The sequence below is a fragment of the Gekko japonicus genome, unplaced genomic scaffold (genome assembly GCF_001447785.1).
Source record: "Gekko japonicus isolate JY-2015 unplaced genomic scaffold, Gekko_japonicus_V1.1 scaffold2938, whole genome shotgun sequence".
Lineage (NCBI taxonomy): Eukaryota > Metazoa > Chordata > Lepidosauria > Squamata > Gekkonidae > Gekko > Gekko japonicus.
Genome location: NW_015170364.1, coordinates 99600 through 122284, shown reverse-complemented (window position 1 = coordinate 122284; position 22685 = coordinate 99600). Strand labels below are relative to the sequence as shown.

At 45.5% G+C, this 22685-nt stretch overlaps 1 protein-coding gene across 1 annotated transcript in view; it reads right to left on the bottom strand.

The window, feature by feature from the left end:
* Window positions 1-22685, bottom strand: part of CSF1R (colony stimulating factor 1 receptor) — a 91612-nt gene that overhangs the window by 5551 nt on the left and 63376 nt on the right. Inside the window, exons 10-17 of the mRNA XM_015418227.1 lie at window positions 17128-17232; window positions 14601-14711; window positions 13952-14117; window positions 9709-9794; window positions 6722-6837; window positions 2701-2823; window positions 2234-2345; window positions 1455-1554 (exon numbers count right to left, since the gene is read on the bottom strand). Of these exons, the coding sequence (XP_015273713.1) occupies window positions 1455-1554; window positions 2234-2345; window positions 2701-2823; window positions 6722-6837; window positions 9709-9794; window positions 13952-14117; window positions 14601-14711; window positions 17128-17232 (919 nt within the window). The remainder of the gene's footprint in view (window positions 1-1454; window positions 1555-2233; window positions 2346-2700; window positions 2824-6721; window positions 6838-9708; window positions 9795-13951; window positions 14118-14600; window positions 14712-17127; window positions 17233-22685) is intronic.

Below are 22685 nucleotides of genomic sequence, written 5' to 3'. Positions count from 1 at the left end.
GGGCCATTTAGTCCGCTTTCGGCCCACCTCAGAAACGGATTTTATCTGCGCAATCACACAGTCAACATCTGCCTCCCGTCCCCAGCCATCGCTTTCTGGCTCAAAACTGCTTTAACTTGGAGTATTTTGATACCAGGTCCCCAAGTGGTGTTTTCCTGATTCTCCGGTTCCAGCTGCACTTTTCTGACATCTGATCACTCCTGCGGTGTCGAGCCACTTCCGGTTTACACCCCCTCCCTGCTTGAAAGCTGCCCGAGGCTTCTACTTTTCGCCCACCATTTTTTAAAAAAGTGTTGGCGGTGTGCGCATAGGCAGAGGTCCGCCACTGTGATATTAAAAACAATGTTTAAATGGTGCCTAGTTTTAGATGAGTTCGGGATCTCATGGAGGCCATTTTTGGGGTAAACGTTTAAAGGAAAGTGTTACAGCAGTTGGGTTAAAGTGGAAATCGGTGTTCTGCGCACGCGTGAAAATTTTAGTTCTACAGATGGCTGCCTGTGCACATGCCCAACCTGAGAGGAAAAAACAACAGCAAAGCACGCTCCCGCGTGTGGACAGTGGGGAGTGATGTGGCTGCGCAGCGACCCGGAGCAAGGAGGTGAGTGTGATCACGATTCTCCAAGTTAAAAAAGACCGCTTCAGGGCCGGAGCAATTTAAACCGCTCCCAGCACACTGTCTGACCGCACCCAGTGATTGTACGTGATTGTATTATTGATTGATGTTTATATTTAGGTTTTAATAATTGTTTATGTTTTAACTATGGTATCATATTGTTTCATTATACTGTTGTAACCTGCCCTGAGCCTGGTTTGCAGGGGAGGGCGGACTAGAAAACAAATCAAATAAATAAAAGGGAAGAGACTATGGGGGCTTTCAGGAAAGGGAAAGAGGAAATAGTGGGAGAGGGAGAAGTGAGATGCCTCCCGCAAGTCCTTGAGGGTTCTCGCTTGTGTGTGTGTGTGTACAACTGTCAAGTCACAGCTGACTTATGGTGATCCTGTGGGGTTTTCAAGACCAGAGGGGGTCAGAGGTCTGGTACCAAGTCGTGACCCTGCTATTCCTTGGAGGTCTCCCATCCACATACTGACCAAGGCCGTCCCCGCATAGCTTACAAGATCTGATAACATCAGGCTAGCCTGGGCTAATCTACATCAGGGTGCAAAAATATTGTACCCCATTAAATAGCACAATAAACATCATGTATAAGTAGTTTTCTACTGATGCTATGGAAGGGAGTGTACTTTTCTGGAGAATTATTTTCAAGCTATTTTATATTAGTGATTGATTAAGAGAGGAATAACCTTGCTGTGACTTAAGTCTAGATTACTGGGTAATATCTGTAATGGTGAGGAAACTGCAATAAATGACATGTCATCTGAGGGACCCAAGTATATGTCTCAGACAGTTTCAAACGTTCAGTTGTCTGGTGCCATTCCCAAGTCATCCTACTTACGTATCATCTGAAGCAAAATCAGGCCTGGCCATGTGGTATCCCCGTTTCACCAGGCTGTAAAACTTGCTGTCCACTTTCATGCCAGGATAGGGGCTCTTGCCTGTAATTGTGACAAGCATAGTGCCTTAGTAGGAGAAACAAGCTAGGCACCATCGTATTTCCGTGTCGCTTGTAGAACCGAGGAGGGCAAGTGTGTAAACTAAGAGAGGACTCTGAATTGTCACAGGGGGGATTTTGAGACACATCTCACATTGGGCTTGCCAAAGTCAGAAGCCATGTGCTGCTGCCTCCAGTCAGGCCCCGCTTCAGGTGAGGATAGCGTTGCCAGCTCTGGGTTGGGAAGTAACCTGGAGGTTTTGGGGGTGGGGGCTGATGAGGGAGGAGTTTGGGGAGGGGAGGGACTCCAATAGGGTATAATTGCCACAGAGTCCACCTTCCAAAGTGGCCATTTTCTCCAGGGGAACTGATCTCTGCCAGCTGGAGATCAGCCGTAATCCCAGGAGATCTCCAGCTACCACCTGGAGGTTGGCAACCCTAGGTGAGGATCAAGATGGCAGCAATGACCCTGGCTGCTCTGAGCCCCGGTAAGTGTGTGACTCCCACCAAGCTTTGCTCTAGCCATGCTTTGACAAAATCTAGTATGGATTTTCCTGTTCTTTCATGCTTTTTCTCCAAGACTATCAACGTTATATCCCAATCCCACCCTCTCTCAGAATGTATCTATTTCCAGCAGAGGTTCTTTCATGAAGAAAAATGGAAACCAGTTAATCTTTCCTTACCTAGAGAAAATATCTCCCAGAGAAGGATGCCATACGACCATACATCACTCTGTACTGTGTAAACACACTCAAAGATACTCTCTGGTGCCATCCACTTCACTGGCAGGCGAGCCTGGAATTGCAAAACTTATTAATGAGCCAGCAGCATATTAATTGTTGAAGGTCAAAGAAGACGGGGACGGCAAAGGATGAGATGGTTAGACAGTGTCATCGATGCAACGAACATGAAGTTGAGCAAACTTCAGAGGATGGCGGAAGACCGGAAGGCCTGGAGGGAGCTGGTCCATGGGGTCGCAAAGAGTCGGACTCGACTGTGCGACTGAACAACAACAAAAGCATATAATCAGAGCCTTGACTGCTCTTTTTGCTGAACCAGATTCTGCTTGGTAGCCTCCACCTATCCCTGAATGTGACTCCTCTTAGTCTGTTGTGCTATCTAACACACCGGTGTCATCCCAGGTACTTACATTGCCTTTGACGACGTAATTTGTATCATTCATAATGTCTCTAGCCAGGCCAAAGTCACAGATCTTTGCCACTTGTCCATCAGCCACTAGCACATTCCTTGCAGCCAAATCTCGGTGGATACACTGGATGGGATAGACAGCAGAGTAAGTTGCACATTATTTTCCTTTGCTCTTCTTGACTTTTGTACCCAGCTGTGGCCATAGCCATATGAGATCAACAAATGAAAAAGAGATAATTGTATTGAGACATCATGATAGTTATCTAAGTATTTATGGCCTAGAAGGCATCCACATCTAAGGATGTGTCGGGGAGGGGGGCTCACCATTGATATCATGATGTCACTTCCAGGGTAACCCAAAAGTGACTTCATTGCATCACTGGCAACTTTCTAGCATTTAGTATATACTCTGTGAGTTTTCGGTGAATATTAGAACATCAGCTGACATGACAGCACCTCTGATTCACACTGAAAGTGATGTCATGGCTTTGCTGGAGATCCTGATGGCTTCCCGTTTCTCCCTGCAGTTTTCCCTTGCTGCCCAGCTGAGTGGTGGTGAGCTGGGGATGGGAGGAAACCTGGGCTGAATACATAAGGGCCGATTCATGCATCCATTTCTCTATTGTTCAGCACAGATATTTATGTTCCAATTTATGGTTTCAATTTATAGATTGCCCCACCCCTGAATAAAGAGGGATCAAGTTGGTGAACTAGGGATGTGCAAAAAAAAAAAAAAATTCGGCCCATTCGGATTCGGCCGAATCGGGCAGAATCAATTTTGGCTGGCAGTAAGACTCCCAATGTCAGTTTCATCAGTACAAATGGATTCAGGAGTCTTTCGGCCAGCCGAATGTCAATTTCAGCCCCATTATATCCTATGGGCCATTGAAGTCAATGGTGAAAACATAGGGTATAATCTGGGGGCTGGAGGGGAGGGGGTTTGAGGGAGAGACTCCAAACTCACAGGGTAGCTGCTGGAGCCTCTCCCCAAGATACCAACCAGGTTTCAAGAGCATTGGACCAGGGGATCCAATTCTATGGGCCCTCAAACAGGTTGCCCCTATCCTCTCCATTGTTCTCTATGGTGGGAAAAAAGTAACTTTTCCCCCACCATAGAGAACAATGGAGGAGATAGGGGGCAACCTGTTTGGGGCCCTGTAGAGATGGATCCCCTGGTCCAATGCTCAAAAATGTAGATAACTGTTGTGTTCTTAAATGCTAGTCATCAGAATAAGGAGGCAGCATAGTTTTAAATAGGAACACAGTGTAATAAATCAGGTTCTTTCTCTGAGCAGAGCAATAGTGATGACAACTGTCTTCTTCGCTGTTCTGGAGTGGCCTAGGGCAGTCTAAAAGACTGGCCCAGATTAAAGGAACGGAGTTACTGTAAACGCCACAACTGTAGTATTGTGGTGGTCTGAATCTCTGCTCTCAGGTTCCCTTGCTGACTAAGGCATTGCAGAGGGGCATTACCCTCTGGGCAAATAGTCACGAGCCAGAGAGGCTGCTATTGCCAATTATAATACTGTGGGGACAGAACCCCCAGTGGTAAATTTCAGTTCCTTCTTCCTTAAAGGAAGAAAAAGGCAAGCTACAACTTTAGAACAGTTTGAGGTTAAACCACTAACCAGATATGTACAATTCAGGCAGAACAGGATCTGAAAATTCTGCTGCTTATGGTGGGATACACCAGCTGAAGAACAACAGTCACACCAAAAAATCCTGGTTGTTTATGCCATAGATTTAAGGAAATAGAATAATCCAAAAGAATTCCACCCATCTATCTCTTTTACTTTTAGAAGTGCAAGTTCTCAGCCTAAAAGAGATGGATCCAGTAATCCACAATCCCAGCAGAGGGAAACAGGAAAGTTTATTTCTGAGGTTACAGGACTGGGCTGGTGTGACCTGAAGTTTTCTCAGAATTACAACTGATCTCCAGACTATCAGTTCCCATGGAAACTCACAGTTCATATGCATTTGATGAACCACACGTAGCATATCCTAATATTTCATTTAAACATGTTACTTCAAAGTGTTCTTACATAATATGTGCTTCCACTTCTCTGAGCAGCAGAAAGTCAAGGGAGAATACGATAGGCTTTTGTTTCCTTTGCATAAGAAAACTTGTGGTGTCTTTGTATCATCTGTTTAATTATAAACAGGGCTCATTTTGTAGAAAAAGCCCAGCAGGAACTCATTAGGATAATAGGCCACACCCAACACCAGAAACTCATTAGCATATTAGGCCACACCCCTGACAGCACAGCTCATTAGCACATTAGGATGCACCCCCATGTTACCAGAAGTGTGGTTATCCAGCCACACCCACCTTTTTCTTATTATTCTGTTTACCTTGTTTGTTGTCAAAACCCAGGGCTTTTTTTGTAGCAGGAACTCCTTTGCATGTTAGGCCACACACCCCTAATGTAGCCAATCCTAATGAGTTTCTGCTGTTGGGTGTGGCCTATTGTGCTAATGAGTGCCTGCTGAGCGTGGCCAACTTGGGAGCCAGCCGGAACTCCGTTCCTGTGCGTTCCTGCCCTATAAATAGCCTTGATTATAAATATCTACCCAGGGCCTACTGCAAGGCAGCAGACACCTAAAAGAACACAGCTCAACTGCCAGTCTTGCTTTATAATCCTAAGAAGTTGCTGCATGTGAACTAAAGCCTGTTGAAGTCTAAATTAGCTACAGACTGCCAACAATTGCGAGGAGGACCCATAGAGAGTCTGGGAGCGAATATAAAAGCGAAAATGAAATTGATACCATTCTCGAAAATGGGGACCTCCGGGGCATGAAAGGAAGAGGATTTATAGTACATGAACTGAGCGTATTAACAACAACCCGAAGGAGGATCTAACAAGCCGGAAGGAGAAGACAACGGAGACAACAGAGGAAGCTCCTCCACGTCAGCGATAGTAAAAGTACCCAGCACGCAAGAAGCGGTTCTGGATGTGCACAGAAGAGACCCTTTTTATTAACAGAATCTCAAAGGAACATTACTAACATACTAACAGAGAATACATGTAACAGGACTAAGAAAAGAAGTTTGGCAACACACAGAAGAAGCCCAAGAAGATTAATTGGACATTACTAACAGTTTAATTTACCAGTTTATATATCACTCAGCTTTCTCTTTCTCCCACTGTCTACCCCTCCCTTTTTTTCTTTTAAGCGAAATACCTCCCCTTTTTAGGGGAGCCAATAAAACCTTTATATATATAAAAAAAAATTAGCTACAGACTGCCACTAGCTGAAGGATGTTGTTTTCCAAAGGCAGGGGAGAATGATTGTCATTATATACTTCTGTTAAATGCTGACCCCGACCATCTATTAGTTGCATTAGGCTCATCCATAATAATTAAGACAGCCAACCACCTCAGTGGCATTCACTTCTCAAAAGGAAGGACTAGTTCACAGGCTATTTTAGCTCATTCTAGAAAAATAAAAAATCAACATGCTGACAAAAAACTATGATGATATGGGATTAGCTATTTCTGAAACAGTTATCTTTAGGCAAGTACTCTTCAAGCAACTAATGTCTCCTATTAACAGACTGAAGCATTCAGGTTTAGTTGTTAAACGAATTCCACATCTTTCACAGAGCTGGGCCAAGTAGTCACAGGGCGGGAGGGGGGGAACCTTCCATACAGAAAACTAGACTCTAGAACACAGGGCTTTAGTCTAGCCTTCTCTTTTGTATGGAGCAGGGTTGCCAGCCTCCAAGTGAGGCTTGGAGATCTCCCTGAATGACAATCTCCAGACTACAGAAATCAGCTCCCCTGGAGAAAATGGCTGTTTTGGACTCTATGAAACCCTGCTGAATTCTCCTCCCCAACCCCCCAGCTATACCCCTAAATCTCCAGGAATTCCCCAACCTGGAGTTGGCAACCCTATGACAAAGGCCAAACGTCCTACATGTACACTCTGTTTCCTTTTCAAGCCTTGTGGAATATCTGCCTGTCTATCCTAATGGCAATCATTTTCCTAATAAGAAGTTATTTGGAGGATGACATACTCACATTTTTTGCAGCAAGAAAGGCCATCCCCTGGGCCACTTGGCTGGAGAACTGTAGCAAGTCACGCAGGCCAAGAGTTGGTTTGTTCTCCTTTTCCTCTTCTGAATCTGAACTGTGTCCTTGATTAGAGAAAAACTCATGGTGAACCACAGAAGGCATTATCTCCCCAGCAGGATAAAATTAATGTTGAAGCTCAGCGCACAGTAGTAAACGAAGTCCAGCATAATGGACACTAAAATTGGGATTCTGGTTAAAAACACTTGAATTTGACACCACAAGGATATATGAAACCTGTTCATAGAAAAGGAAACAATCCTTCCTTTCTTGCTCACTCCTGAATGTCCAATGTGTGCCAGTCTTGCACGTTGGATCCAATGATGATGCTCTTCCACTGATGTAATGGCATTTGCATTAATTCAACAACACCCATTGGCAAAGCAGTGGGTAATTTATGTGGTATTACAGTAAATAGTACAATGTTTTTTAACTTTAGTCATCTCCCTCACTTCCTCCTCTGTCTTGTGATCAACTGGGGGACAGCTCTCTTACTATAGCGTGCTAGCAAGACCTACCAGCCTGCACCCCCTTTCCTCCCCTGCTGCTAGATAAGATGATGGGAGAAGAATGGGGAGGCAATTCAGCATTGCACCAATGCATGACATCACTTCCAGTGCAAAACTGGAAGTGACAATGGTGCGTCACTCTAGGATTCACCCAAAATTCTATGGTTTAAACCGAGAGGTTTGGGTGAATCCTAGAGTGTTACTAAGATGTGATCTGGTTTCACACTGAAGCGATTATGCACATCAGTGTAGCACCATATAGCTTCTGTACATCTTGGAAATTCTCCTGCCAATCTTTTTCACCATTTTCATCGGGTAGGTGACAGTAACACCCCCCCCCCCCCCGTTCTAAGGTACCCTTAGGGTTGGAGTGTTTACAAGTTCTCTCCCTGATATCATGAAAGAGTTAACCTGTTTGTCTGTCTATGCTAATAGTTAGATAGGTAGGACCTATGGGGCAAGTAGAAGTTCCTGCATTAGAAGGGGAAGGTCTTATGGATCATGAACTGACCTTTAGCCTGGTCATTGGTCAGTTTGTAATTGCGAGATGTTGCTTGAGATTTGTCACATAGGCATTTTTGGGTTTCTGTCTCCCTTCCTTTGTTCTAAGATCAGACGAGAGATCCATTTTGGTGCCAACAGTAGCTAGGAAAATGTAGCTCAGTCAGCTAGACTGTTTATTGTTTTATTCTTCCATGTAACCCTCCCTAATACCTTAGAGACCTTTATTTTTAGCTAATTCACATATGTCTGCTGCATTATTATTTATGTGCCAACACTTAGGATATGGTAACTCATAGTGGGTTTCGAAGAGGTAGAGGAACTAGAGATCAAATTGCCAACATTCGCTGGATTATGGAGAAAGCAAGAGAGTACCAGAAAAATATCTACTTCTGCTTCATTGACTATGCTAAAGCTTTTGACTGTGTGGATCACAACAAACTATGGCAGGTCCTTAAAGAGATGGGAGTACCAGACCACCTCACATGTCTCTTGAGAAACCTGTATAAGGGCCAAGAAGCGACAGTTAGAACCGGATATGGAACAACTGATTGGTTCAGCATAGGAAAAGGAGTACGACAAGGATGTATACTGTCACCTTGCTTATTTAATATATATGCAGAGTACATCATGCGAAATGCTGGCCTGGATGAATCACAAGCGGGAATTAAGATTGCTGGGGAAAAGATCAACAACCTCAGATATGCAGACGATACCACTCTAATGGCAGAAAGTGAAGAGGACCTAAAGAGCCTCTTGCTCAGGGTAAAAGAGGAGAGCGCAAAAGTGGGCTTGAAGCTCAACATCAAAAAAACTAAGATCATGGCATCCGGCCCCATCACTCCTTGGCAAATAGAAGGGGAAGTCGTGGAAGTAGTGACAGACTTCACGTTCCTGGGATCCCAGATCACCGCAGACTGTGACAGCAGCCATGAAATTAAAAGACGCCTGCTCCTTGGGAGGAAAGTGATGGCGAACCTAAACAGCATGATAAAAAGTAGAGACATCACCCTGCCAACAAAAGTCCGCATGGTCAAAGCAATGGTATTCCCAGTAGTCATGTATGGCTGTGAGAGTTGGACTATAAGGAAGGCCGAGCGCCGAAGAATAGATTCTTTTGAACTATGGTGCTGGAGGAGACTCTTGAGAGTCCCTTGGACTGCAAGAAGATCAAATCAGTCAATCCTCAAAGAAATCAACCCTGACTGTTCCCTGGAAGGCCAGATAATGAAACTGAAGCTCAAATACTTTGGCCACCAAATGAGAAGGGAGCACTCACTGGAGAAGACCCTGATGCTGGGAAAGATTGAAGGTCAAAGAAGACGGGGACGGCAAAGGATGAGATGGTTAGACAGTGTCATTGAGGATGGCGGAAGACAGGAGGGCCTGGCGGGAGCTGGTCCATGGGGTCGCGAAGAGTCGGACTCGACTGTGCGACTGAACAACAACAAGTGGTTCGATGGGGGGTGTATATTATGATTTCTCGTGTAACTCTATAGCCTCTGTGATATCAGAGCAACACCACCCACAACATGCCCTTCCCTGTCGTATCTGTTATTCAGAAGTAACCACATCACATTTGATTTTCTTCCTTCCACCAGGTTTCTGAAATGTCTACTATATCTAAGTAGCCATTTAACATGAAACACTTCAGTTCCCCACATCTCGGCTTGTAGCGTATACCTCATTTTCCCCCTTGGCCCTTTGGTCTTTTCAGATGACCATCATTTATTCTCTACTCTCATGCTCAACTGCTAGCTCGTTCCCACTCAGAGAATTTTACCGCATCATCCCTTTGAGTCAGCCTGAACCGGCAGTTGCCCAGCTCCAATCAGCTCTCCCCCTGCCCTAGGAGTTAAACTACCACGTTTTGGATATTAAGCACCAGTGGTGTGAAGTATGCATTCTCCTTCTTTGATTATTTACCTTTTGCTGGCATGGAGACTGATATTGCCACAGGTCTCATTTCTAGATAGTTGTCTCCTATACACTGACTTCCAAATCCACTATCACTGTATGAGAGAAAGCAACCAGAGAGTGAAAGTTAGCAACAATGCAGTATCTACTGCCATTAGGCCATAAATACTTCAAAATATAGCAGTATTTGATTCATGCAGCTCAGAGGTTACTTGGCCAGGATCAATCATACTGCAGTTTCTTGCGATGCAGATGATTCTTTCTCACTTTGTAATTGTTTCAATGAGTGTGCAGTGTCTAAGTCCTGCCTCACTCTGTCCTCCATATTCCATCTACAAATGGTGTTTCTCACCTAATTCCCAATTTTTTGTTCCATCAGGCATATACGCAATAACTCCTGGGAATTTTGTGAACTTGTTCTGCCATCTTAAAAATTCAATTATTGTTTTAAATGTTTTATTGTGGACCTCTTGTGAGCTGCCCTGAACCTGCTTGTGGGGAAGGGTGGGATAGAAGTGTAATAAAAAATAAAAATAACTGATTTTTTAAACCAAATTAATGGCCAAGGATATGATGTTTAGAATCACGCCTATTATGGAATACCAAGATTCTAGAGCTGTTCTGGTTGGTCTTTGAAGTGAGTAGTACAACTCACAGTCTCTGGTGGACCCCATTCTTGGCAAACACTCAGAGGTGTCGAACTCATTTCTTACAAGGGCTGAATCTGACATAAATGTCACTTTGTTGGGCCATGTGTGCAATAAAATGTAATGCAAGGTACCGGAGATATAAATTTTATAAAGATGATTTCAGATGTTAAATGGCCATAGCAGGTGAATGACAATAGCAGGCTTGGTTGGATTAGGTGTGATATGAAGAAGGGTAGCAGGCGTGGAGATACCACTGTTGGTAATGAGACAGGAAACCTAGGTCTCAGTTTCATCCAGGAGGATTCAGTCCAGGAGGATGCAAAGAATAAATGGACATAAGTCTGACATTAGAAACCACAACATTCATTTGCTGACCTACGAGTAGCAGTGCTCTTACAAAGGAATTTCAAAGGGAAGACAGAAAGAGAGACTGCTGAATCACAATTGATAGTGAAGCTCAAGACAATGCATCCTCCTGGACTGAACTGAGAGCTAGTTTTCCTGTCTAATTACCAATGTGTGCTTTCATCATTTGGCATCTGAAATCACTCTGCTCTCCAAGATATAAGGGCAAATCAAGTGTTCTAATTCCTAATCAGGTTCTTTTTAAAAATAAATAAATAAATCCAGATATGAACAGAGAAATCCAATCTTTTTTTAAATTTTTTTTTTAGCTTGGAGAAATGACGACTGGGGGGTGACATCATAGAGATTTAGAAGAGTATGCATGGGATAGAGCAGGTAGAGAAAGAAGTACTTTTCTCCCTTTCTCACAATACAAGAACTCGTGGGCACTCAGTGAAATTTCTGAGCAGTTGGGTTAGAACAGTGGCTATTAGCCACAAGGTATAGACAGGAGCTCTCAGTCTGGGGCAAGTGATGCACTGTTTGGTGTAGTGGTTAAGTGCGCAGACTCTAATCTGGGACAACCGGGTTTGATTCCCCACTCCTCCACTTGCAGCTACTGGATGACCTTGGGCAAGCCATAGTTCTGACACAAGCTGTCCTTGAAAGAGCTCTCTCAGCCCCATCTACCTCACAGGGTGTCTGTTGTGGGGAGGGGAAGGGAGAGGAGTTTGTAAGCCGCTCTGAAACTCCAAGTGAAGGGTGGGGTATAAATCCAATCTCTTCTTCTTCTGCTTGGGGAGGGGCAACAGTGGGATGGCTTCTAGTGTCCTGGCCCCACTGCTGGACCTCCTGATGGCACCTGGTATTTTTGGCCACTGCGTGACAGAGTGTTGGACTGGATGGGCCATTGGCCTGATCCAACATTGGCTTCTCTTAAGTTCTTATGTTCAAAAGCTTATACCTGGAATAAAACGTTGTTGGTCTTGAAGCTACAATGGAATTCCAACTTTGTTTTCTATCTCTCCTCCCCTCCCTCCCTAAAAAAGGAGGAGCAGCCCTGGAGATGGAAGCAGAAGCTGTGTATATGTGTGCGTGCGTGTGTGTGTGTGTGAGTGAGAGAGAGACTTGCCTTTGTTTCCTGCCGGAAGCAGCCATGGAGCTCTCTGTGTGCCTCTCTGTGTGTGTGATGGGGGGGAAGGGAGGCAAGAGGCAGGAAACAGGAAAAAACCATGAGGGAGCTTGGGGGAAAGCAAGCTACAGTGCGGCTGCAGCAGCAGTCCTGGGAAAGGAAGCAGGAGAAGAATTTGAGTCCTCTGCAGACCACATGTTTGACAACCCTGCTATACTGTTTGAATGAATTCCATACTAACAGGTTTGCCAAACCCTGGCAGTGGAGGCGGGGGTCCCCCACCACCAGGACCTGCCCCCCAATCTGCGGAGGGACTTACCAGGAGAAAGAGGAAGGCCCAGGCCACATCTCTGGTGTCACACAGGATGTGATGTCATCATGCCAATAGCATCCAGGCGAAGCTCTGGTATTTGGGCAAAAACTATGTGGAAGAAGCCATTTTTACCATAGAGTTTTTGCCCAAATACCAGAGCATTGCAGCAACAGCACAGCATAATGACATAACTTCCCGTGTAAAGCTGGCGATGTGGCCTGGACCTTTCTCTTTCTCCTGGTAAGTCCCCCCCCATCTCCCATCAGTTGCCAAGAGGGACCTGGCAACCCTACATACTAAGCACATCATGTGCTTTGGATAACTTTGTGAGCATCCAATATTCCTCATGGACAGGTGAGGCAGGCAGACACCAGGACTTTGATAGTCGACTCTCACTCAACACTGAATGACTGGTCTAAGGACCGTAACAATAAACTGAATTGAACACTTAACACTGCCTTTTCTTTTTGCTATTGCTGTAATACCAGGCCCTGGACACATTTGTCTCAGGCAGAAAACAGGGGAATTTGGCCTGATATAACAACCTGTTATGTAAGATTTTGCCCCTGTGCCTCTGGCTGTGAAGAGATCTGCAACTGTATGTTTTTCTGTTGCTTGTATATATTTCTTTGGAGAGCATTTGCAGGCACATTTCTTTCAAATCCACAAAGGTAGGCATTTATGGTTTGAAACATCCTTCTGTTATTTTACACTAATAAATTACTAGCCAACAAAGTGGTGCAATTTGTACAGCTGAGATTCAATCCCAGTTCATTAAGGGCAAAATGTTGATATAGGCTGATTTTGCATTGGCTTTTCCCTCCATTGTTTTACAAAACCCACGTTGGAACATAAATTTCCCTTCGCATTGCATGCTGCTTTCACTTCCTTTGATCATCGGATTTTATGGTAGCCACACTCCATGCTGCTTTCACTTCCTTTGATCATAGCTTTTTATGGTACCTTCTGCATAGATTTATGGCCATTTTATGGCTGTTCAGGGGTGACTTTGCAGTCAGTACTGCATTGCCTTGGGGTATTTGAATGTGGTTTTGAGCTGCATCTTTTCCCTCCCAGTTAAGAAAATGTGGAGTGAACGCTAGATGCAGAATTGCACATACTGTAACATGTAAGCACAAAATATATAATGCAGTAGCCTGAGTGCTCTATTGTTTGATCAAATTGAGGAGGAACTTATTTTTATTTGTTGGTGACAAATTAGATGTAAGGCTGTCTATGGGTCAGGTCACATGGACATTTATTGCGAGCTTCGCTGCTGATCCCTCGCGCATTAAAGTTTCCTGTTCATATTGGCAAACCCGCCTCCCGCACCGAAGCGGGCTGAGTCCCGCAGTTTCTGCTCTTTTTATCCACATTTTCTGACACCCGTTGGAACAGGTGTTTTCCGATATCTCGCGCTTTGTATCCGCGGTTTTGGTATCTGGACAGCAATCTGCCGTGACCGCGCTACCCCCCCTTTTTGTGTTTCCGGTTTAAGTTATGCGCATGTGCAAACAGGCACTAGCTTTTATTTTGGTCATCTTAGTTTGTATGTATGCCCAAGCGCATGCGCAGGTTTTTAAAAAACAAAACAAAACCCCGCACCGCCGCAGGAACGGTGCGCTGTGTGATCAGTACTTCGCGCGAGTGAAGCGGAAGACAGAGGGACCGTCTGACCACCTCCAAGCGATATAAAATGTCGCGGATAGAAGAACTGCGGGAAAACTAGCGCGGTAAGAGGTCCGTGTGACCGCGGCCTTTCTCATTGAACTTTACCCTTGATAATACATCACACATGGCTTGTATTCTTACCTTCGGACATATTTCTTCCCAATGTACATATTCTTATAGTCAGCCACTGTGCTATCAAAAGATGACTCCAAGGTCAAATCCTGAATTATGAGACTCTCCGCTGCTTTTCGCAGGAAATTCAGCAGGTCCCCATGTGGACAATACTCAGTGATGACAAAGATGGGGCCTAGAAAGAAACATATTAAAAACATTGCCAGAGAATGGCTTGAATGCGCTCCCTTTATGCTTGCTAAGTGCTCAGATGTAGCCCTCTTATGTATATGTACATTCTGACCTATTAGAAACTGCTGGCAATGTTATTCTCCAATATGCATCTCATGATTAATGCTGTCCTGTTCCTATCAGCAAAATGATAAGGATAGCTGATTAGACAAGAATGATTTATGGGCTCCAACAATACAAACGGGGTTTTTTTGGCACAAAACTGCACAGGATCAAACTAAAATGGCCAACTTCATCTTACTTCACTACACCTCCCTCCCCATTTTAAAAACCAAAGCGGTACGGTAGGCTGTTGTTCTGAACAGTTATGGCAGAAGGAGAAGTTACTTATTCCACTGGAGTCAAGTAGATGTCATAGAAATGAAAAGTTCAGAAGAGTATGAATGGGGGCAACAGGGAATGTAGTGGTGTCATGGCATCTTGTTACCTCCATGGGTACATGCGCCCAGCAGGTTGACGATATTCTCATGGGGCCCCAAATGGCTCATGATCTTCAGCTCTGACATGAGGGCTTCCTGTTCATCAGCATGTGCTGTTGCTGGAACCAGAAATAAGAATGTTATCTCTAAAATCTAACGTAGAGATGGGGTGAAGGAAAAAAAGGGAAAAGGCTGGAGAGGTGGAAGGAGAGAATGACAGAGATTCCGTAAGCTCTGTTCTTAAACAGAAATCAATAGATGGTTCCAGGTCCATTAATTCTTGCTTATACCGCATTTGTCCCCATAGTCAGAATAAAGAGACTCACACAGGTGTGTTGGTATAATAAAGGGCAGATTTATTAAATTTAACTTTAAGTGAATGAACTGTAACTCAGCAAAGGCCAACTAAAACATAAGCTGGGGCAAGGGGATACACCCCGGGTCCCTTTCCTGGCCAGAAACGGGTGAGCTACCGAGCCCCTGGTGCATGCCAATGATTGCATGGCTGTTGCCATGCGGCAAGACATGGGAATAACTCCCTGAAAGGAAGCCAGCCACCTCAAGCCACAGAACTTGAGTGGCAGCCCAATCCAAGGGGCATCGCACACTGTTTGCATTCCTTTCCAAGGCTCATACCAATGGATGGTTCCTGCCAGGGGTCATTTCGTAGAAAAAGAGGTGCAGGAGCTCATTAGCATACCTCATTAGCATAACTCATTTGCATATGCCACACCCCCTGACATCACCAGAAGTGTGTCAGAAGGCAACACCCACCGCTCAGGCTCTACTGGACTGTTTTGGATTGCTAGCTATGGGGGGGGGGAACGTGCAGATCTGTCCTCGCAGAGGAGGGAGAGCTTGTACCTGAATGAAACTTGGTCTTAAAGGCGCCACTGGACTGTTTTGGACCACGGGGCCAGGGGGAGCTCTGCAACTTACCTGGCTGCTTCTTGCTCTGACTGAGGGCTGCTGGGAGCAGGGGGTGGGGCTTGTTGCATGTGCCCACCCCCTGGGCTCTTTACTGCTGGAGCTCTGCTCCTGGGCGCTCCTGCAGGAAATGACCCCTGGTTCCTGATAAATGTGCCCACTCTCCCAATCAAGGTGGGACTGCCTGTTGGTGCTCACCACCCTAACCAAATCAGCAAGATTCCTGCCAAAGGAAAACCTAATTAACGGCACCATCCCTCAGTCAATTACTCAACCACAACATACAGTGTGAGGTAGGAAAAAAATACCCCTTCCTTGGCCAATCTGGGAGAGGGCAAAAAATTCCTACCCACCCCCTAAATTAGCAGCTTGCAAAAGCCCACACTATAGAGGGGAGGGTGGGTAGGCCAATCGAAATGTGAAGACTGCCCAATAGAGGGCCAGGCAGAGCAAATTAAACCAAAGTCTCCACCCCCGAAAGTACCCAGTCTCTTGATCCTTCCAAGGAGGCAAAGGGGGCCCTCCATTCTAAAGCAACTGCAAGGGTTGCAGCCAGGTAGGTCCATATTCTTTCCTGACCCAATGTTGGGGTTGTTTTCAATTAGTAGGCATAAAAACTGAGCACTAGGATATGGGCTTTTTCAGACATTACAGCTCTAAGCTGTGCCCACTGTGGCAAAGACAGATTTGCCACGATGAAATATGTGAAGGGCCTGATAGTCAGGAGTATGTGTATGAAGAAGAGGTATGGACAGGTCATGTGTGATTGTGGATGCAGGGTGGGTTGCAAATTAAAGTCAGCTGCAATACTGGACAGAAGCATCCTGAACGCTGACGAAGCTGCCTACACACCTTAAAAAATTCTACAATAAATGTGTGTGTGAGGGAGAAAAATTAGCGAATGACAGAAATTTGATATTTTATAAAGTCTGACTGTGATCCAGCTAGCTGGCATTATGGAAGCACTACGTGATCATGTTCCTTCTAGTTTGGTGTAGTGGTTAAGTGCGCAGACTCTAATATGGGAGAACCGGGATTGATTCCCCACTCCTCCACTTGCACCTGGCTGGATGACCTAGGGCAAGCCATAGTTCTGGCACAGCTGTTCTTGAAAAAGAGCAGTTTCTGTGAGAGCTCTCGCAGCCCCACCTACCTCACAGGGTGTCTGTTGTGGGGAGGGGGAGGGGAAGGAATTTGTAAGCCGCTCTGAGACTCCCTTGGGTAGTGAAGGGCAGGGTATAAATCCAATCTCTTCTTCTTCTCTGAGGAGCAGAAAATATTTAGTCCATAAAATTAAGGTTTGGTAGGGGAAGATGTGGAATGGGATGTCCAGTCAGTTCCTGGAGTCATTCTATTGAAGGGAGGATTCTTGGGTTTGCATCTAAAAGCCTTTTAGATGTGCATCTGCTGTTCAAGTGGAATTGGGCTTTAATGAAGTAGTTTGTGATGCCTGAAAGATAACCTACATTGCTAGGACTGTGTGAAAGTGCATGCTTGGATGGCATAAGTTGACTCTGGAAATGGTACGGGACCTGTTTTCTTAAAGGGACTATTCTTTAATACATGTACGCAGTCTTGATAATAGCAGCTCTGCTACTCTGCACTCACATTTCAGCATTTTCACAGCCACCTTCAGGACTGAATCTTCTTTCCCAAGGCCAAATGCAGTTGCTTCAACCACCTCTCCAAAAGCTCCAGCTCCAAGGGTCTTCCCTGTGAAAGCAAATCTGGTGTTTAGAATGAGAACAAAATTAGGAAAAATACTTTTGACTTTAATGGAGTGTGTGCGCGCATGCCAGCATATGGTATATACATACACATGACTGAAAGTTAATGGGTAGATGTGTGTGAAAATATCATTAATCACCATAAATCTGGATGAGGTACCCAGAGAACAGGCTTTTTTGCGGTATCATTTTGCTCGCTGATAAGTTTCTGTTTCTTCAGGTATTTTTTTTCTGTTCTGCACACATTTTGTTGCCTGAAGTGGTCGATTCAATATCACACAGGTTTATTTCAAGCATATGTCCCTGCAGATTTAAACTGCAGGTTTTTATGCTGGACATAAATCTATGTGATATCAAGTTGACCACTAGAGGGAGTAATATCCATGTGGAACAGACCCCCCCTCCCCCCAAGAAACAGGAACTTACCAGCAAGTAAAATGACAGTGTCAGGGGTGGAAACTAGTCAGAGGGTCAAAAATACTGATTTTACTGACCAAAATTCCAAAAAAACTGACCAAATACTGACAAATTACTGAACAATTTAATGTCAGCCTACTGATAAGCTAGCGTTTTAAATGTAAAACTAGGACTTCATTATTATCTGGTCTCCACCATTCCCATAGCCAGCCCCATAGTTAGAGGTGACCCATATAAAAGGATTGCACACCTTTTTATTAATTTTTTAAAAGAATAGAGGACAATGTTTTCATTATTGTACAAAATTTAAGGCAAAAAAAGATTCCCTTTTAAAAATAATCACATACTGCAGATAATAAAACAGCAAAACAGCCAAAACATTAAAAACCAAACAAATAATTATGAGAACAAAACATAATTACTGTAAGGTAAGACTCGTCTTTGCTTGTACTTTATCTTTGGTTTTTTGATGAAAAAAGAACCAGCCAGCAGCCTGCCATCCCTGGTGGAGGCCGTGTTGGACTGGGCATTGGAAAATCCTTGACCGATTGTCCTGCATGATTTCAATGTCCATGTGGACGATGTGGCCTCCACTCAGGCAATGGACCTAGTGTCATCCGTGGTGGTGCTGGGACTCTCCCAATATGTAACGACTCCCACTCGCCAGGCCGAACACATGCTCGATCTGATCTTTGCAGCAGGGTTCACAGTGGACCAGGTCACTGCCTCAGCAGTGCCATGGTCAGACCATAATGCCCTGAAGGCCCATCTGAATGTTTCACCCCAACCCTGTTTGGGCGGTGAGCAGATTTCAGGTTGCCCATGGAGCCAAATGGACCCTATGTGGCTTCAAATGGCCCTGCGGGATTCAATGCCCCCTGGCGGCTCGTTAGATGAGCTTGTGGAGCTGACTCTTGGCAGCCATCAATGAATTGACTATGCTAAAGCTTTTGACTGTGTGGATCACAACAAACTATGGCAGGTCCTTAAAGAGATGGGAGTACCAGACCACCTCACATGTCTCTTGAGAAACCTGTATAAGGGCCAAGAAGCGACAGTTAGAACCGGATATGGAACAACTGATTGGTTCAGCATAGGAAAAGGAGTACGACAAGGATGTATATTGTCGCCTTGCTTATTTAATATATATGCAGAGTACATCATGCGAAATGCTGGCCTGGATGAATCACAAGCGGGAATTAAGATTGCTGGGGAAAAGATCAACAACCTCAGATATGCAGACGATACCACTCTAATGGCAGAAAGTGAAGAGGACCTAAAGAGCCTCTTGCTCAGGGTAAAAGAGGAGAGCGCAAAAGTGGGCTTGAAGCTCAACATCAAAAAAACTAAGATCATGGCATCCGGTCCCATCACTCCTTGGCAAATAGAAGGGGAAGTCGTGGAAGTGGTGACAGACTTCACGTTCCTGGGATCCCAAATCACCGCAGACTGTGACTGCAGCCATGAAATTAAAAGACGCCTGCTCCTTGGGAGGAAAGCGATGGCGAACCTAAACAGCATGATAAAAAGTAGAGACATCACCCTGCCAACAAAAATACGCATGGTCCAAGCAATGGTATTCCCAGTAGTCATGTATGGCTGTGAGAGTTGGACTATAAGGAAGGCCGAGCGCTGAAGAATAGATTCTTTTGAACTATGGTGCTGGAGAAGACTCTTGAGATTCCCTTGGACTGCAAGAAGATCAAATCAGTCAATCCTAAAAGAAATCAACCCTGACTGTTCCCTGGAAGGCCAGATAATGAAACTGAAGCTCAAATACTTTGGCCACCAAATGAGAAGGGAGCACTCACTGGAGAAGACCTTGATGCTGGGAAAGATTGAAGGTCAAAGAAGACGGGGACGGCAAAGGATGAGATGGTTAGACAGTGTCATAGATGCAACGAACATGAAATTGAGCAAACTTCAGAGGACGGCGGAAGACAGGAAGGCCTGGCGTGATCTGGGCCATGGGGTCGCGAACTGTGCGACTGAACAACAAACAACAATGAGATGGCAGTCAGCGTATTATGCGGCCACGATTGCATCTGCGAGCTCATGCCCAGCCCAATTATTTAGAATAATTCAGTCTATGACTGTTCTGCCACAAGGCAGACCAAATGTTAGGGAATTGAACACTGGCTGTGAGACCTTTGAGAGCTACTTTGCAGATAAAGTCCTGTCGCTCTGCCGTGACCTCCCCACCACAGTTGAGACAGTAAGTGAACTTGAGGCTCCATGCACGTCTTCTAGTCAGGTTATGGATTATTTCAGTCCACTCAGCCTGGAAGAAGTTGACAAACTGCTCTTAACTGTACACCCTACCACGTGTTGCCTTGATCTGTGCCCATCATGGCTAATTAAAGCTGGTTGTGATGGGTTTCGATATGCCCTAATGGAGATTATCAACAAGTCTCTCTCGGAGGGACAGTTCCCTAGGGCACTTAAGGAAGCTGTGGTTCATCCCCTCCTGAAAAAGCCATCTCTGGATCTGGCCGAATTGGCTAATTACCAGCCGGTCTGGCTAATTAAAGCTGGTTGTGATGGGTTTCGATATGCCCTAATGGAGATTATCAACAAGTCTCTCTCGGAGGGACAGTTCCCTAGGGCACTTAAGGAAGCTGTGGTTCATCCCCTCCTGAAAAAGCCATCTCTGGATCTGGCCGAATTGGCTAATTACCAGCCGGTCTCCAATCTGACCTATTTGGGCAAAATAATTGAGAGGGCTGTGGCAATTCAGCTACAGAGCTTTTTGGATGACACTTCCATTCTAGATCCTTTCCAGTCCGGTTTCTTTCCAGGACACGGGACGAAGACGGCACTAGTCGCCCTCACGGATGACCTCCGGAGGCATCTGGATCAGAACGGATTGGCAGTGATGTTGCTGTTGGACCTGTCGGTGGCGTTCAACACAGTCAACCATTAGTTACTGATCCATTGCCTTGCCGACACTGGAGTCCAGGGGCCTCCCTTGCATTGGCTGGCTTCTGTCCTTCAGGGTCGGGGACAAAGGCTGGCGCTAGGGGAGCCGTTATCCCAAAGGCACCCACTGATTTGTGGAGTGTCCCAAAGGGCGGTGCTGTCCCCAGTGTTATTTAACATCTACATGTGCCCCCTTGCCCAGATTGGCCGGAGGCATGGACTGGGATGTCACCAGTATGCGGATGACACCCAGCTCTATCTGTTGTTGGGCGGCCAGTCTGACTTCAAAAAGGAAGATCTGGACTGAGTATTGCAAGTCATGGTTGGTCAGACTGAGCCAACTGAAACGGAATCCAATGAAGATGGAGGTCCTGTGTCATGACAGGGTCATGACAGCCAGGGTGGGCCAATAGTAGGTATCCTACTTCTAACCTTCAATGGGGCACCATTGGTGCCAGCACTAGAGGTTAGGAGCTTGGGAGTGCTCCTGGATGCCTCACTAACAATGGAGGCCCAGGTAGCAGCCACTGTCAAATGAGCCTTTTACCACTTCTGGCTGATTAGGCAGTTGGTTCTCTTCCCCAAATGCAATGACTTGGCGACAGTGATCCATGCGATGGTCACCTCGAAATTGGACTACTGTAATGCTCTCTACATGGGGCTGCCCTTGACCCAAATCCAGAAGCTACAGCAAGGTCTCTGCCACACGGGGGGGGGGGATGTGCGGCTTTTGAAAGCCGCACCAAAATAGACACGCGGCGGCGGGATCATACAGATCCTGTGAGCTGCCGCGCAGTTGCTCCCCGGCATTATCAGATGCCGGGGAGAAAGTGACGAGACAGAGACGGAGGCTGCCGAACTGCGCATGTGTGAGCATGCGCAGTTTGGCCAGGAGTCTTGGATGTGCCGGCAGAAGGGACACACTGGCAATCCCATGGCCACGCTTGATGCGGCCATGCTGGTAAGTCCACCTTTGTAGGTGGTTTATTTTAGATGCGGCTTTTCGGCCTGAAGGGCCGGATCGGGGATGGGTGTGCAACATTTCCCAGATGTTGCAGTGGGATCGCACCCGTTTGCTGCACCACCGATCCGTCCCTCTCCCGGCCTAAAACCTTTCGTGTGACTGGGGCCCTAGTGCAAAATGCTGCAGCCAGGCTTCTGATAGGCCTCCCTATGTGGGGCAACATCCATCCTGTGCTGAAAGGACTGCATACCAAATTCGCTTCAAGGTGCTGGTACTTACCGTATTTTTTGGACCATAAGACTCACTTTTTCTTCCAAAAAAAGTGAGGGGGAAAGTGTGTGCGTCTTATGGACTGAATACTGAGCCCCAGGGTTCAGAATATTTTTTTCCCTGTTTTCCTCCTCTAAAAACTAGGTGCGTCTTATGGTCAGGTGCGTCTTATGGTCCGAAAAATACGGTAAATATCTAACAAAACCAAGTGCCCTTTTCCAGCAGTAAAGAATATCACAGGCACATAATGGGACTGTGTGTGTGGGGGGGGTAGTGAATGGACACAGTAAGGGCCAAAACAGATGTGACAAAGACCATGGATCTTCTTTAATTTGTAATTTGCATTCTCCCCCCCCCCATTTGAATCAGGACTGCACATTGTTTGCTAATCAAAACTGCCCTGTGCCATTATTAGCGCTTTAAAAGGGAAAAAGTCTGGCTCTTAAAAGATGGTCCTAGGCAATTTTTGAGCAATGAATATAACATTCTTGGGAATAAAGATATTTCAATACATTACTGCTGGGCACTTTAATTTGTGGGGATCACAGCACATTTTTCAGCGAGCCCAGTTACATTTCTTTCTTTCAGTTACTGATTCCAATACTCTCTTTTAAGGTTTCCACCCAGGCACTGTCTGAAGCCTAAAAAACAGTATGAGTTTGGGGAGGTTTATTTGCATAGTCAGCAAACATGCCTGTTCCTAAGCTGAATGGTCCAGAGGTTGGAAGAAAAGTCTCCAATTGGAATGATGGTGAATATATGTACTTCCCTCTGTCTTGTATGGGATAGATCAATCTTTGGGGCCAATCTCTGTCAATCCCATTTACTTCCCTGTGAATCAAGCAACTAAACACCACTTTTGAGAGATA